The 15,556-nt window shown below is 44.5% G+C and overlaps 1 protein-coding gene across 1 annotated transcript; it reads left to right on the top strand.

Moving 5' to 3' along the window:
* Positions 1 to 9,569: 9,569 nt before the first annotated feature.
* Positions 9,570 to 15,306, top strand: LOC103827307 (gap junction beta-2 protein). Its single transcript, XM_050978961.1, has 2 exons — positions 9,570 to 9,757; positions 11,982 to 15,306. The coding sequence occupies exon 2, from the start codon at positions 12,004 to 12,006 to the stop codon at positions 12,679 to 12,681; it is 678 nt and encodes a 225-aa protein (XP_050834918.1). The 5' UTR covers positions 9,570 to 9,757; positions 11,982 to 12,003; the 3' UTR covers positions 12,682 to 15,306.
* The last annotated feature ends 250 nt before the right edge of the window (positions 15,307 to 15,556 follow it).

Below are 15,556 nucleotides of genomic sequence, written 5' to 3'. Positions count from 1 at the left end.
TGCTGAGAAAGAATCTCAAATAAGGAGCAGCAACCTGGAAAAAATTATTTATTAGCAAAATAAATTATCTAGTGACCCATTAAATTATGCCAGAAAGTCACCAAGCACCCGTTCAGCTGGAGCCCTTGACTTTGTGCCAGATTTTAAGTATTGAGAGTATCTGGATAATAAAAGCATTGCAAAAGACTGTTGGTTTATTGGATGTCAACCTTTCCCTGCCTGAAGCAAACCCCTTTATGGTGTACTTGAATAAAATGAAGAGCAGAGGTAGAAACATTCCTACTCAAAGGGATTTGATTTTCCTTCTTTTGGGGTGCTGGTTGAAAGGGATATTTCTTGTATTTATCTGGAGTTTTTATAATCCTGAATGCCTACATTTCTTAGGAATCAGCTCAGTGACCTTTCTGAGGAGATGTTGTGTGGCTCTTTGCAATTTCTTGGCATAATATCTCTGTTTCTTCCATGTCTACAAGATCCCTTCCCACAGATCCCTTCAGTGGGCTCTTCTGGGAATCCTTTGGCTAGCAGCATGATGACAAGCAAGGAGAAGAGACCCTGGTACCTGGAACATTATCTTCCCTGGGGCTCCACCACCCTTTGGAGACAGAAATCGAGGACTCCTTCCTCTTATTCATTTAGCAATAATTGCTGATCCAGTCCTAAATGATCTGGTCCCTTTGGTTTGTTCTAAGTCCAGCTGATTCAGTCCATTTGTAGACTTAATAACCACCTGATCTCCTTTCCCTGGTTCTGTGTAGCTAAAATGCAGCTGCAGAGAAACCCTTGAGATATTTCAGGGAACATCCTGGCAGTTTGCAGCTTACCTTCTTTTCAGATCTGCCACTACAAGTCTCCTCAAAGAGCTCGAAAGTCACCTTCCACTACCTAGTCAGACCCAGGGAAAAGCCCTTCTTCTCTCTGGGACTATTCTGCTCACCAGAGACTTCTTGGTACCTAACAAAAACACACAAGTGAGATGAGTTCTCAGTTTTTCCACCCTGTGGCAGCTGCTGGCAAAAAGACTGGGGAGAGTGTCAGGGTTGAAAAGGGTGATGAAAAGGGAGTATTAGAAAAGTCAGAACTGGGAAGAGCACATGTAAAGTTTGGAAGGATGTCAGGGAGAGCCTAAAATAGCAGACAGATTATTTAGGCTACTGGGGCAAGAGTTCCAGGAATTTCTTCACCAGCAGCCTTTGTACCCCAAGGATACAGCCATGTTCAAAGGGTTCTCCACCTCTTATTGCACAAAGAAGGGGAAGAGCCAACAACCTTACTCCTTTCCAACCTGTTACAGACAAGAATTATGAAATGGGTGAGTACAAAACCACCACTTCACCCTTCTCATAACTATTCATAATAATTTATGCTGTCATCAACTATTGACTCATTTAATGAAATACTGGTTCAGTCCCTAGTTGTTGTCTTCAACTGTCATCCCAATTTATCAGTAAGGGTCATAAATTATAAGCACTGACCACTACTAAGCCCTTAAAAATCAAAACTTCTTCTATTTATACCTAACATTTGTTTATCACCTGTAGAAAATGCAGGAAATGAACATAAGAAACCAGAAACACTTGGGCAAGAAAAGGGTCATACTAGCTCCTGAACATTTTATTCAGCTGCAGGATAATTATTTTAGTAAAAAAGCTGCTGGGATTTTTTGTGGTTGCTTTTTAATGTTAGCAAGGCATCTAACATTTTCCCTGGCTCAATTCATGCATTTATTTTTGAGGTTTTCCATACCAAATACAGTATCTGAGACTTGTGGAGCTAGTCTGGAGTTTGTCTAGAAGAGTCCTTCTAAGCATCAATGCTATGCTGTAGTCCAGCCCCACATCCCCCAAACCCCAGAGAAGCATGTTCTGCTTTCCTCTGACAAGGGAAACTGCCCTCAGCTCAACAGCATTTTTGTGTACTTTGGGTTTGTGTCTGGTTGTTTCAGGTCAGCAGAATCATTCCAGCAAGCTGACCTCTCCCTACTCTGCTGGTAACATTTCCCTCTTATGTACAAGGTGCTGGATAACCTGGATGTATATCCTTTTTTATTACATACTTAGTGGCCCTTGGCCAAACAAGTCTTCCTGAAGCCCACTTCAGCTTCCTTTATTATTTCCTGCACAAAGCAAAGCCTCACAGTCTTGCATAACTTCTGTTAACTTTACAGCTCCAAATTGTTGCCCATTGACCAACAGCAGCCAAGTTTGAGCATGCAGCTGCCTGCTTGGTTCCTGTCAGGACAGGAGCTCTCCTCATGTTGTCCCTGCCCAGGGGCACCAGCACCAGCTTTGCACACAGCTTTGTGTGCTTCAGTGCCCAAGAGCTCTTCAGGCACTGCAGATTTTGCCCCATCAGCAGAACAATCTTACTCTGTCACCCTGTGTTCTTTTTAATCTCCTGCACTGAATATTATAGATGGCTGCTGGAAGCCAGCAGGTTTTGAGCATTCTCCCAGTTATATGAAAAACCCCCTTGCCAGTACTAAATTTTTTTCAGCACTCAGTGGAGCCCTTGCTCTTGGATACCCTACAAAGGAGGAGGGAGCCACTTGTCTATGCCACGTGAAGGAGCCATCTGATGGGATGTGTGGCAAGTGTTTCACAAGTCGTTTACCTGCCAGGAAAAAAACTTTTAAAGTGGGAATGAACAAAACCTAGGGAATGAAAAAACAGTGAGTGGGCATTGGTGAATTTGTCTTGTCCATACATCCTGGAGCACAGCCTGGATTCATCCCAGACAGGTTCACAAGCATGTTCTCATCTCCGGGGAATAGCACTGGGCATGGGGATAGCACCCAAAGGGCCTGGGGATTGTCACTGACTGAGAGCACCACACAGACACATGGGCACAGGGCACAGCTATAACCCAGCACAGATCTGTTGGAGGAACATTTCGGTGTAGGCTTGACAGAGCTTCTGCCTGGAAAGCTCTTTTTAATGGTCTCTGCTTTTCTTCATTTTGTTAACAGCATGAGATTTCAACTAAAGGGATCTTTAGTTCCTCATGACTCTTCTTTCCCAGCTCCTTTCAACTCCCAGAGCAACTCCTTTATCTCCAAATAGTTTAGCAAGAGGAAATGTTTCCCATTATATATTTGCATGCAAGAGATGACTTGGTTAATATGATGCATGCATAGGTGCAACCAGGAGATTACTGAATCATCCTATTCTTGTTTTTAATTCAGGACACGAATTTCAGACCTTGGCAAACTGCTGGATCAGTCACGTAGTCAACGACTTGAATATTGACAAAAAACCCAAGAGAATGTACTTTATTCCAAATAAATTAAAACAATGCAAAAGATCTGAATCCAGCCCAATTTCCATGGAGGAATCGTTCTCACACACTGCCTGCTTCCCCATCATCCCCTTTGAGTTCCTGTCACTGAGTCCAACGATTCACACCACAAATTTTAATCACAAAGCTTCCCACCCACATCTTCCCCTTCTCTTTGTGGGGTGTGCAGAATCAGATCTTTTCAGATTGTTGGCATCCAGCCTCTCCTCAGTCTTCACTGGCTTTGTATTTAGCAGCTTTTATGGCTGTCCGTAAAAGATCCATCATCCCAGCTTTTAACAATTTCTCTCCCCAGTATTTGCCACTGATATCTCTCATTGTCTTCTTCCCACCCTTATCTGTGCATAAGTAAATGAATGGGGGTTTCTTCTACTCTCTAGGTTCTCCAAGAGATAGAGAAGGCCAGAACCTCCTCAGATGGGCATCAAAAATTAAAAGTGTTCCCGGCAAACCTGAGAAGTTTGCCTGAACTCTAATAGTGCATTTACGGACATGGAATATGCATGGCAAAGGGTGGGAATTGGTCGAACGTAAGGCCTGCCCTTAACTCTTCTTTGGGGGAAGGTTAATTCGGAGAGACAGTGGAAAGCATCTCCCCGTATGCAAAGAAAATCACAAAGCTCCTCTATAAACCCTGCTCGGCCCATTCCTGACCTTAAGGTGCATCTTTGCGACCCTCTCTGTGAAAAGATAAAGATACCACTCTCTCACAGGAAAGTCCCCACCCTATCACAATTTTTTTTTTTTTTTAAACAGGTAGGAAATAAGGGTCCTCCCCACCGACTCTGTCTTCTTGCCCTTGAGGGGGTTTGAGCCTTTGTGCACAAGCAGGGCCAGACCAGAGGCTGTGGGGCTGAGGGCACTGCAGACCCTGAGAGCTGCGAGGCGAGCCGGGCCAGCCAGGTGCCCCCCTGAGGGGACAGGCGGTGGCCCTGTGAAGGTGTCTCGGGATTTGAGGGGCTTGGACAAAAGAGCTGGGACGCTGAGGGAAGCTTAGTTATCTATTCTAATTAGGGAGGAAAGGCAAAGAGCTACTACAAAGAAAATTCTGGTTGCCACAGGGGGTTGAAACAAAGGATCGGGCAGCTATTGACACTTTCAAATGTGTCCGCTAAGTATTGTGTTAAAGTGTCTTTTTTACAGCTGGACGAAATGATGAAACCTGTTTAACTTCTTTGTTGTCCTGCCCAGCCAAGAGAAAAGGCAGAACCCATGCTGCTTCATGAAATAAATCTGGAAGATGATTTTGAGGAACTTCTGGAAGACAACTCTTACTCGGAGAAGTAAACCAGGGGCTGTGTCCCTCTCCAGAAGTCTCCTGAATTATTTGAACTAGGCAGCAAACATAAAAGAAGGCTGATGTCTTCCGTGCTGCCTTTTATCAGGGGCTCTCGAGCTTTGTATGGTGGAGAAGCCTTTGGAGACTGTAATATTCATGGGGCTGATACAGTGGCCAGAGAACTGAGAGTCCCCTGCGGCAACACAGACATAAACCAGCATCTTTGCAGCCCTTACATCGAGCAGAGTTCACAAAGCACACTGAATGCTGTTCTCACTCACAGAGCAGCCTCTCAGTCCTGATCCTCCTCCTGCAGCACAAACCACAGCAGTATTTTTATCACATTAACATTTTACAGTAAAAAAAGCTGAAAGATGACAAAGTAACAAAATATTTATGTCAAACAATGAAAGTTTGTTCCTTGTAAATAAAATGTTCCCTGAAAATGACACGTGAGCCCATTACTTCTGTGTAAGCTGTAAGAATTTAATGTTGTGTAATAGACATGGAAGCTATGGCTTTATGGATTTGAGCTCCTACAACTGTGTAGTTGTATTAGCCAGACCTTGCCAACAGCACTTAGGCATTTTTCTATAAAATTAAAGGCTTATTTTTTTAAAGGCTGGGAGGCCAATTAAAGTGCATGTAATAAAAATGACTGGGTATGTATTTCAGACACTAATATACATGTAAAGATATTGAAGGAGACAAAATTCTTTGCTCAAGGGCTGAGCAAGTACGGTATTTTTGGTCATATAATGACTAAAATGAGTGTTTGAACAGCTGAGCAAACTGGTTACACATGCTGAGTTGAACTGGGAAGGTGCTTTTATTGCTGATGTTAGTGCAAAAATGCCAGGTTTGACATGTTTAATCCAGCCTCAAAGAAATCAAAACTATTTCCAAAGTGTGGTCTGAGTCTCTAGCTGCATTTCCAGTTGATAAAATGACAGTTGTGCATGACAAGTAGTGAGTAAGGTGCTAAGTGTTGAAAGAACCCCATTTGAATCAAAAGTGGTGAATAAGGACGTTGCTACACTTATGAATCAGCAAAAATCAAAATCTTTGTGAATTGTAAAAGTGGTGCTTTGTGGTAGTCAAAACTAAACCTGACCATGAGGAGCAGCAGATCTTACCCAGTCTAACAGGATAATAAAATTACTAGGAGGTACTGTTTTAATTCCTAACAATGCTTCGGAAAGACTCTTGGACTGACTATGAAAAAATCAACTTATTGCTATAATGTGGCTGAAAAATGAAAACAAGTAATCAGGAATTGCCAGAAAATGATGGTGAATGCCATAGGAAGGATTGCTCCATGAATTTATAAACTGTGCAGGCACTTGGACTGCTCTTGTAAAAATGACACACATCACAAGTTGTGATGAGAATCATAAAGATATATAACAGCTCCTGCATGGAGCTTCAACAAATTAGGCCTTTCAGCACAGAATAAAAAGGATGGAGAGAGGATATGACAAAAGTTTATGAACTCTTAAAGGAGATGAACAGGAAAAGATAATTAGCTATTACTCCCAATGATGAGGACTCAGGAATGTCCCATGAAATTATATAAGAGCAAGTTTTCAGGAAGAGAAAGTTTTTTTCTCTTTCACCACACATAATTAAGCTACTGAGTTAATTACTCCAGGATCATGTGGATTTATATATATATATATATATGGTAAAAATATTAAATATTTATATAAGCCATATAGAGGTGACATCAAAACATAGTTAGGCAAAGCAGAGTGTGAAACAAGTGCTATTAAGAATATTCAAATTATAGATCCAGACAGAGCCTCTGGAGGCGCCTGAGGGCTGTTGAAAGCAGAGATGAAGACAATGTCTTTAGAAAGCCATAGGGCATTACTGGGAGATGATGCCAAGATTTCTGTTATCCTGAGATCAGCTAAAACCTGTTTCTGGGTTGAGGAAGTTACAACAGTATTTATTTTCCTATTTTTATGAAGCTTTTATTTCCGCATTACTTTATGACCCAGAGGAAACAACGTTTTGTATATTAACGAACACTTCACAGCATTCACCAGCTTCAATGCTACCCCTTGCTTACAGAAGAACCTTTAAAAATTCCACAGTTGTTAAAACTTGTCTCTTGCACCTCCTGCCAATGAGACAGGTGTCAAGAAAAGTGTATGCAACAAGCTTGTAACCCTGGATTTATGCTCCATCAGAATTCCTTGCTAGGAATTCCCTCTCCTTCCCAAATAAAGCATGGCATACATGTGCAAGCAAACAAAAATCAAGGAAACTCAAAGTAGCACTCAGCTTTAACGCAGAATTTGTTTGATTGTAAATGAAAAACACTGTGGCAGTACTGAGCAACACGACCTGTGAATTTTTTCCAAGCATTTACAATTACTATCTATCAAACCTGGGTACCAGTTAATAAAAAATAGTTACCTATTCGAGGTCTTTCATTTTGGATTATTTAAAGATCTTAGATTTCAGTGAAGTTTTAATACTCTTGTAGCGCCCTTCTGAATGAAATGTCCAGCACACAGGTGGATAAACATGTCAAGCAAACACGGTGAGCAACTGACTCATGGGTTGGGCACAAAGGGTTACGGGAAATGGGTTACATCAGACTGGTGACCTATCACTACTGGGGTTCTACAAGGCTCCCTCTCAGGCCCTGTGCTCTTCAACATCTTCATAAATGACTTGGACACAGGACTCAAAGATATACTAAGCTCACCAATTATACTAAATTGGGAGGAGCTATTGACTTGCCTGAGGGCAGGGAGGCTGTGCAGAGTGACCTGGACAAATCAGAGGGCTGGGCAATCACCAACCAGATGAAGTTCAAGAAGGGAAAGTTCTGGATTCTGCACCTGGGATGGGGCAGCCCTGGGTGTATGGGCAGACTGGGAAATGAGATGCTGGAGAGCAGTGCCACACAAAGGGACCTGGGGGTCCTGGTCTGTGGCAAGTTGAACATGAGCCAGCAGTGCCCTGGCAGCCAGGAGGGCCAAACCTGTCCTGGGGGCATCAGGCACAGCATGGCCAGCTGGGCAAGGGAGGGGATTGTCCTGCTCTGCTCTGCTCTGGGGCAGCCTCACCTCCAGTGCTGGGGGCAGTTCTGGGTGCCACCACATTAAAAAGACATGAAACTATGGGAGAGTGTCCAAAGGAAGGATGGAGAAAGGCTTTGAGGGGAAACCACATGAGGAGTGGCTGAGGTCACTGCCTGTGTTCAGCTTGGAGGAGACTGAGGGGAGACATTGCAGTCTGCAGCTACCTCATGAGGGAAGAAGGAGGGACAGACATTGACCTCTCCCTTTTGATGACCAGTGATAGGACCCAAGGGAATGGCCTCGAGTTGTACCAGAGGAGGTTTAGGCTGGATATTAGTAAAAGGTTTTTCACCCAGAGGGTGGTTGGATACTGGAATAGGTTCCCCAGAAAAGTGGTTACAGCATCGAGCCTGACAGAGTTCAAGAAGTGTTTGGACAATGCTCTCCAGCACATGGTGTGACTCTTGGGGGGTCCTGTGCAGGGCCAGGAGTTGGACTCAATGATCCTTGTTGGTCCCTTCCAACTCAGAATATCCTGTGAAGTCCAGCTTAACTCTCTAAACCTCTGAGAGCAAAGCCAAATGAATTTGTAATTTTGCAGATACACATTTTGAGTTTCTAGTACAAGTATAGTTATCTATACAAATTACTAGATCAAATTTAATATTAAGTCCCTAAGCATTTCTACTCCCACACACATGTCACAAAAACCAGGCTCAGTACTAGGTGCAATACACAGAGCTTTACTTCAATATACAGAAACAAACACAGCATTTTCAGCAACACTTTTTATACTCAGACAATTTTTTATTATTTTTTATTATTATCCCCATACATCCTTTTTAACACAGCATTCATGTCTGGTAGGAATTTTTGTCAGTGTTTTGAAAATCCAAGCGTCTTCACTAAGTTGTAATCAAGCATCATTTAATAGAAGTCATGCTTGGTTGGATGCTTTGGGTGAAGTGCAGACTAGTGTGAGGCTAGCCTGAGCTTGACAGCAACACTGGGTATACTTTACACCTTACAAGCCAAGCTCAAGGTAAGGGCTTCTAGTCCTGATACAAGTAATTCATGCCTGGATGGCTTGGACTTTGTCCACAAAACCTTTCCTTAAAGATGGAGATTAAAGAGTACTATAATAATAAGAATTTTTTTTAAAATTGCGATCAACAGAGCTCAATCACCAGACAAATAACACCTAGTGACAGATCTTTACATGGCAACTCTGATTTGAGTCACTCATTATACTTCCTGCTAGGTTACTTTCCCTCACAAAACCAACTTTAATCCTCGCTCCCTCTGCGCAGTACCAGTAAAATCAAGGCTGTGCACCCTAGTGAGGAATTCTTTTTCAAAGAAAAACAAAGATCTTACTTCTATCCTGCCTTTAGCTGTCTGATGTCCTTGTTATCCCTACAGCTGGCTACCCAGAATTTTTAATTATCAATTCATTAGCTAGTTTACCTACTCCTTGACTTCCAAACTCAGGTCTTTTAAGGTCTCTGAGGTTTCTCTCTGTAGCCCTGCCTCACCCCAGAGAAAATCTATGGGAGCTGCGTTTTATCTGAACGTTGTCCCAGCTTTCTAAAGGCGACGATTTCCTCCGGCCGCCACGGTTCAGGAAGGTTTCGGTGTGTCCCGCGGGACTGATTTCCCTCCGGGACGTGTTTTCTGCCAACACTTGGGAATCAATCTCGGCTCCGGGCCGTATTTGCAGGGTACCGGCTCCGCTCCGCCCGATGCGCACCCTGTGCTCATGGACGCCCCGGGTGAAGCCGAGGGCGCTCCCGCGGGGGGCACCGTCCCCAGTCCCGCTCCGCTCGCAGCAGCTCCCGCCCCGCGGGCACGGCAGAGCGGCTCGGCCCCGGCCCGACCCCGCCCCGGGCTCCCACTGCCGCCTCCGCGGGCGGCCGGAGGAGCGGGGCGCGGGAGGGGGCGGGCGGGGGCGGGTTAAAAGCGGCTGCAGGTGAATAGGGAGGGACCTTAAAGCTCGGGGCCGTAGAAGGCGGGTCTGCCCGCTCCGCAGGTGCCAGCGGACCTTGGAGCAGCGCGACGCGCCTGTCGCGTCCCTTGTGTCCTGCCCAGCCGTGCCAGCGGAGGGTCCGGAGCGGTTTCTTTGTGTCCTGCCCAGCCGTGCCAGGTGAGGGTGCGAAGCAGCTCCCGCGTGCCGCAGCAGTGGGATCGGGGCCGAGGTTGGGATTAGGCTGTGCACCCCTCCGAGCGGGTGGCGATCCGTGTGCTAGAGTGGGGCTCGGGTCGGGGCCGTCCCGGTGGGTCTGGGGCAGCCACGCCGCAGCCCCGACCTCGGGCAAGCTGTGCTTGGGTGGGCGCTGTCAGCCCCCAGCCCCGGGACCGGCGGGCAGCGGGCCGGGGGCGGTGACTGCGGCTGGCCGGCAAGTTCGGACCGCGCGGCCCGTCCCGGGAGGTGCCGTCGGAGCTCCGAGCCAAAGGCGGTGTTTGCCAAGGGTGCCCGCTGACAGGAGCGGACGGCAATCCTGCCGCTTCCCTCCGTTGAAGGCTCGCAGCCGCGCGGGAACTCGGCGGGATAAAGATCGGCGCGGAGGGAGGGAGGCGCTACTAACCCAGAGTGGGGATTTGGAGTGGTTTTCAGTAACGGTGTCTTGGTTGGCAAGTTGGGCGTCCGGGTAGATTGGCTCCCTAAAAGCCAATTGCACTGGTTCGGTAGTGGCAGATGAAAGGGAGAAAAGTTTTTTGCTCCCCCCAAAACTTAGAGCCTCGGTTCGGAACTGCAGTGTGAGATGTCACTTGGAACCCAGGCTGTTCGGCTCAGCGATATGCACTTCCCAGACTTTCCTTCAGTTCTGATTAGCTTCTTGTGAAGGTTTAATTGACTTAATTTTATTGACCATGCAACATATATGAGGGAGTTCTTACCAGGATGATGCAGCTATCTCATCATAGCCTGCAGGTTAGGTCAGTATAAAATGGTGCCAGTTTCAGCAGAGATAAAGCATGAGAAGTCTCAGGAATTCCAGTCATCTTCTCAAAGTTGTTTTCTTTTTTGCCTTACCCAGTTTTACCTTTCCGCATCACAGTAAATCTGACCTCTCCCTCTTGCCTCAGGCTTGTCCGTACAAGCTAGGCCCTCGTACCAAGGGTATGTGTTGGGGCACGTTTTGTCCTTTGGTTGGGATGTAACTGCACCAGGGTAAAAAGTTCTCTTTTTTTCCCCCCCCTCTCTGCTGTGTGAGAATGAGGGATTTTTGTAAATTTTGGCCTGCGTTGTGTTGCAAGGGACCAAGCTCTCCCCGCAGCACACAGCTAGCACCAAGAGGAGATGGAGCTCTTATCCATGGCCTGTGTGGCTCTCCCAGTATAGCCTTGAGATATGATGGACCAGCTATGCAGGTTCCCAGGTCGGGTTTCAAAGTGTTTTGTCCAATTCAGTGATAGTTTCCAAATGGCTGCAATCATTGAAAGCTGAGCCCTGAGACTGAAGTCTGAACTTCAGCAAAACTTACTTTCAAAAGGGGCAAAGAGTGGATTTTAGATTTTTAAGAGTAGGAGGAAAGCTGAAATGGAACTTCTGATGTTTGACTTTCTGCATTCTGCTGGAGTGCGATAGCATCTAGAAAATCAACATAAATTCTTCAGCTGAGGGCTTTTTCTTCTCAACTCTGTGACTCTGCTTGCCTCATCTTTTGGATGACATAGCAATGAATGTGGAAGGGCAGGCTCTGCTCTATCTGCCTTTGCCTGCTGGCTTGTGCTATATAAGCATGCAGCCCTGACAGAGCTGGCTTGAGGCTTCTCACCAGTGTTGGCAAATTCAAACATTGTACTTCAAGGCGACAGAAAGCCTTGGAGGCCTGCTGCATGTGTCTGCGTGGAGCAAGGACTTCTGCTGAAAAAGGCCAACTAGTACTTACCTCTGGGACAAAGAAAGCACCTCAGCCTTCTAAGGCTTTGGTGTTGGTAAAGAAAGCCTGTAAAAATGCTAGAAAAGACTGAAGTTTGTCTAAATGTGCCTTAACTCATGCAGTGATAGTAATTTCTGTTGCTTTGAGAAGTACACTGAAAGGTAAAATGCTGACCAGAGTCGACCACAGAAAGGGCATGAGAACATAGAGGATGTACAGAGGAACTGTATTAAGATGTACTTATTTTCTGCCCAAAGCCTTATTGAGTAATACATTGATGTGTGCTTGGCCCATCATAAACTGATGGAAAGAGAGTTTAATAAATTGTTTAAATCCATAAACATATGGATGACATAAATGAAAGTGACTTACACTTGCCTATGGCTCTGGAGAGACTGTTAGGAAGTTCTCTTTTTCACAGGTTTTGAGTTGATTTTTCACAATTTGAAAAGTGACCATTCTGTGTATTGTGTCATCCTGCAGGTAAAAGGACACAGAAGAGAAGATGGACTGGGGAACTCTGCAGGGTGTTTTGGGAGGTGTAAATAAGCACTCCACCAGTATTGGGAAGATATGGCTCACAGTCCTCTTCATCTTCCGTATCATGATCCTGGTTGTGGCTGCAGAGAGAGTCTGGGGAGATGAACAACAAGATTTTGTCTGCAACACGCTTCAGCCTGGCTGCAGAAATGTTTGCTATGACCATTTTTTCCCCATCTCTCACATCAGACTCTGGGCCCTGCAGCTGATCTTTGTCTCCACACCTGCGCTGCTGGTGGCCATGCATGTGGCTTACACCAGGCATGAGAAGAAAAGGCGGTTCAGAAAGGGTGAGAAAATTGATATTGAAGAGCTAAAAAATCAAAGGATTCACATTCGGGGCCCCTTGTGGTGGACATATACCAGCAGCATCTTCTTCAGGGTCGTCTTTGAAGCAGTGTTCATGTACGTGTTCTACTACATGTACGACGGCTACCAGATGCCCCGCCTGGTGAAGTGCGACGCTTGGCCCTGCCCCAACACTGTGGATTGTTTTGTGTCTCGGCCCACTGAGAAAACCACATTTACTATTTTCATGCTTGCTGTATCTGGGATCTGCATGATGTTGAATCTGGCTGAGTTGTGCTACCTAGTGATAAAAGTTTGCACTAAAGAATCTGGGAAAGCAGCAGTTTTGAAATAAGTCCCTGGTTTCAGGATTTACTGGCTCCCCATTTCCCTTCAACTTTCTTAGGTGTAAGAAAACAATAAACAATATTTTCATTACTCAAGGAAAAGGATAAAAAAATGAATATTCTTTTGTGTTTTAAAACTGAAAGCCTCCTTGGGAAGCTGATGCTGAGGCAGGTTTTAAAGATCAAAAGCTAATTCAGTATTCCTGCACTCACAATTAGAGAGAGTGGCCTTCTGGCACCAGCTTCTCCAAGTATGCCTGCTGTCCCCTATTGTTTGGACAGTTAATTCTTCAAACACGGGGAGTGGAAAGGACCAGAGAAGGCTCTAGTGGAAGGCCCAGAGGAGATCCAGGAATTACAACACATTGTGTTGGCTCAGAGGCAAAACAGTATCAAAGGTCTTTGGTGAAAAGTGGGGTAAAGGAGTTTTTCTGTGCACATCACGGCTTTTGAGAAGGAAGAAGACAGGGAGGTGATTGTGTTTACACTAGGTGTCCTCTCTAAGTAATCTGGAGAGCAAGAAAATGGTGTAGGAGCACTGGTACTCTGGCAATGCATGCTATCAGCTTTGCTGGGTACCATCATGGTTTTTTCCTCTCATCTTGCCTGCACTGAGAAGCATTTCCTTAAGGGTTGGGGGTGGCCACTATCAACCTCTGTGAATGCCAATAGGTCAATGCTGCCTCCCCATAGCCACAAAGACTACAGCAGTGGGAGGAATGAAGTTCATTTTTCATTCTCTTGATCGGATGAAAAAAAGGGTTGTCACCTCTGGGAGGAGGGAGGCACTGCAACAACTTCTCTTGTTCCCTCACAATATGGTGTGAAGAATCTTGATATAGTAGACTTCATCTGATAAAGAGATGTTTTACCACCTGACTGTGCCTCACTCAGCTGTATACTCTGAAAACTTTTTTTTTCAATAAAAACCAAGAAAAAAAAAGCCTTTTTTTTTTCTTCTGCTGGTTATCCAAAAGAAGTGCTTCAACTTACAGCATGATATCCAGTGCTCCTTTGATTGCTGTTTCTCTATCTAGCCTGCACAGTTCTTCTTAATAAAACCTTTTCCCTATCTGAGGTGCTCTTCAAATGAGTTGAGCAAACCATTCCCAGTCTCTCTGACATTCCATATAGTGAGATTAAATCAACATTCCTTTTCTTAAAGTTGACTTAGCAGGAATTACAGACAGCTTGGAGAGCTAAAATGGCAAAGGGACCCAATCAGAAATGAGGAGGAACTTGATATTTTGCTTAAAGTTCACCCTGCTGTGCTGTAAATTGTAAATTACTAATTTACAATTGTAAATTGTATATTACTAATTTGAAGTACTATATGATTTGGTCTGGTCTTGTCTCAAAAGGTGTTTTATGCCTGTGATGGGCAGCATATGGCACTTAGGGCAATACAGTTGATCTCCCAAGTGCCCATTGAACCCACTTCTAGAAAGCTGTCTGTTTCTCCTCTGTAGCTTTAATAACTGGTTTTTCTCCAAAATGAATGAGCACTAGCTCAGCTTCTCTATTTGTATTCATCTTTTACTGTACATTTAAATTTGTCACTGTTGGAGTAAACAAGGCTGCATGAATTAAGACCCATGACCCTTCACTGTGCACTGAAAGTGGAGCATAAATAGGCTTACCTTGCTTGTGAGCTACATCCAGTGTTGGAACTTGACTGCAGAGAGAAATCTGTCACCTAAGAGGAATGCAAGAAAACCATAAAAAACATCATCCTCAGAACCATGAAAAAAAGTTAAGACGGTCATCCATAATGAGCTGGACTGGAAACTTGGACTGTGAAAACATCCTTAATTCAAATCCAAAGAACACAGTTTGTCACATACCAGGTTTGTGCCTGATAGAGTTCCTGCATTATTCCATGTACATGTACAAAGAGAGCAAAGTAGTCCCAGTGCTCTACTATTACATTTATTTTCTAACAAGTTTTTTTTTTCCTGAAATTATAATTAAAGCACTTTTGTTGTGTCTGTTTTCTGTATTTTCTGTATTACTTATACATGCTGTGTGTTACCTAACATGTCTAATAAAAATCTTTTTTCTATAGTGGAAAACGTTTGCACCAACACTATACTCAATAGCCAAGGGCCAGTGTAAGGATTTTAGCCTGCTGCAGGTTGGTGTTTCCACTGGTTACACTGCCTGTTACCCTGAAATCTCCACTTGAAATCAGATCTGCTGCTTAAGACAGCCTTGCAGCTGGAAAAGGCCAATGATGAACTTAACCAGCTCCATAGGGAAAGAGTTTGTTTTTGCCACCTACCTTTGAATTTAGCTGGAACTTGGAATGAGACACCCCAAAACTGTTACCACTAACACTATGAAGTTATCTTCAACTAGCAGTCTGGCAACAAGATTATCAGACAGCAAAAAAAAGATACAACTGGGGAAAGTGTTTGGATGTAGCCAAGAGAGGGCTTTGATCCAGAAATGCAGCATCAGGCAATGACAGCTCTGAGATCTCTGTACATTTAATTTGACTGAATAGTTGCTTTGTGAAAAAAATCAGATACTTTATAGGAACATGGTAATTGCACCTATTTCTACATGTGCTACATTGCATAGCTGACCTTCTACAAATGGATTTCATGCAGATTAAAATACATTGCTGTGTTCTTTCCTGAAATGTGCTAGTAGTGTCTGCATTTGGTACTTGGTTCCTAGGCTTTCCTCAGAATAAAGACTGCAAAGCATATTGAAAACTTAAGCAGCAACTCTGAGGTCATGACTGTAAAAGAAGCTGATTCCTCATTGTTCAGTGTCCCACATAACCAGGCCATGAAGTGTCTAATAATGTGGTATCAAAACTGAGGAGTATAGAAATGGGGCTGGCTGAAATGACTCTTTGACTGCAATTGCCAAGAA

The sequence above is a fragment of the Serinus canaria genome, chromosome 1, assembly GCF_022539315.1.
Source record: "Serinus canaria isolate serCan28SL12 chromosome 1, serCan2020, whole genome shotgun sequence".
Taxonomy (NCBI): Eukaryota; Metazoa; Chordata; class Aves; order Passeriformes; family Fringillidae; genus Serinus; species Serinus canaria.
Note: the sequence above shows the minus strand (reverse complement) of the source record. Positions and strands in the feature narration are given on the sequence as shown.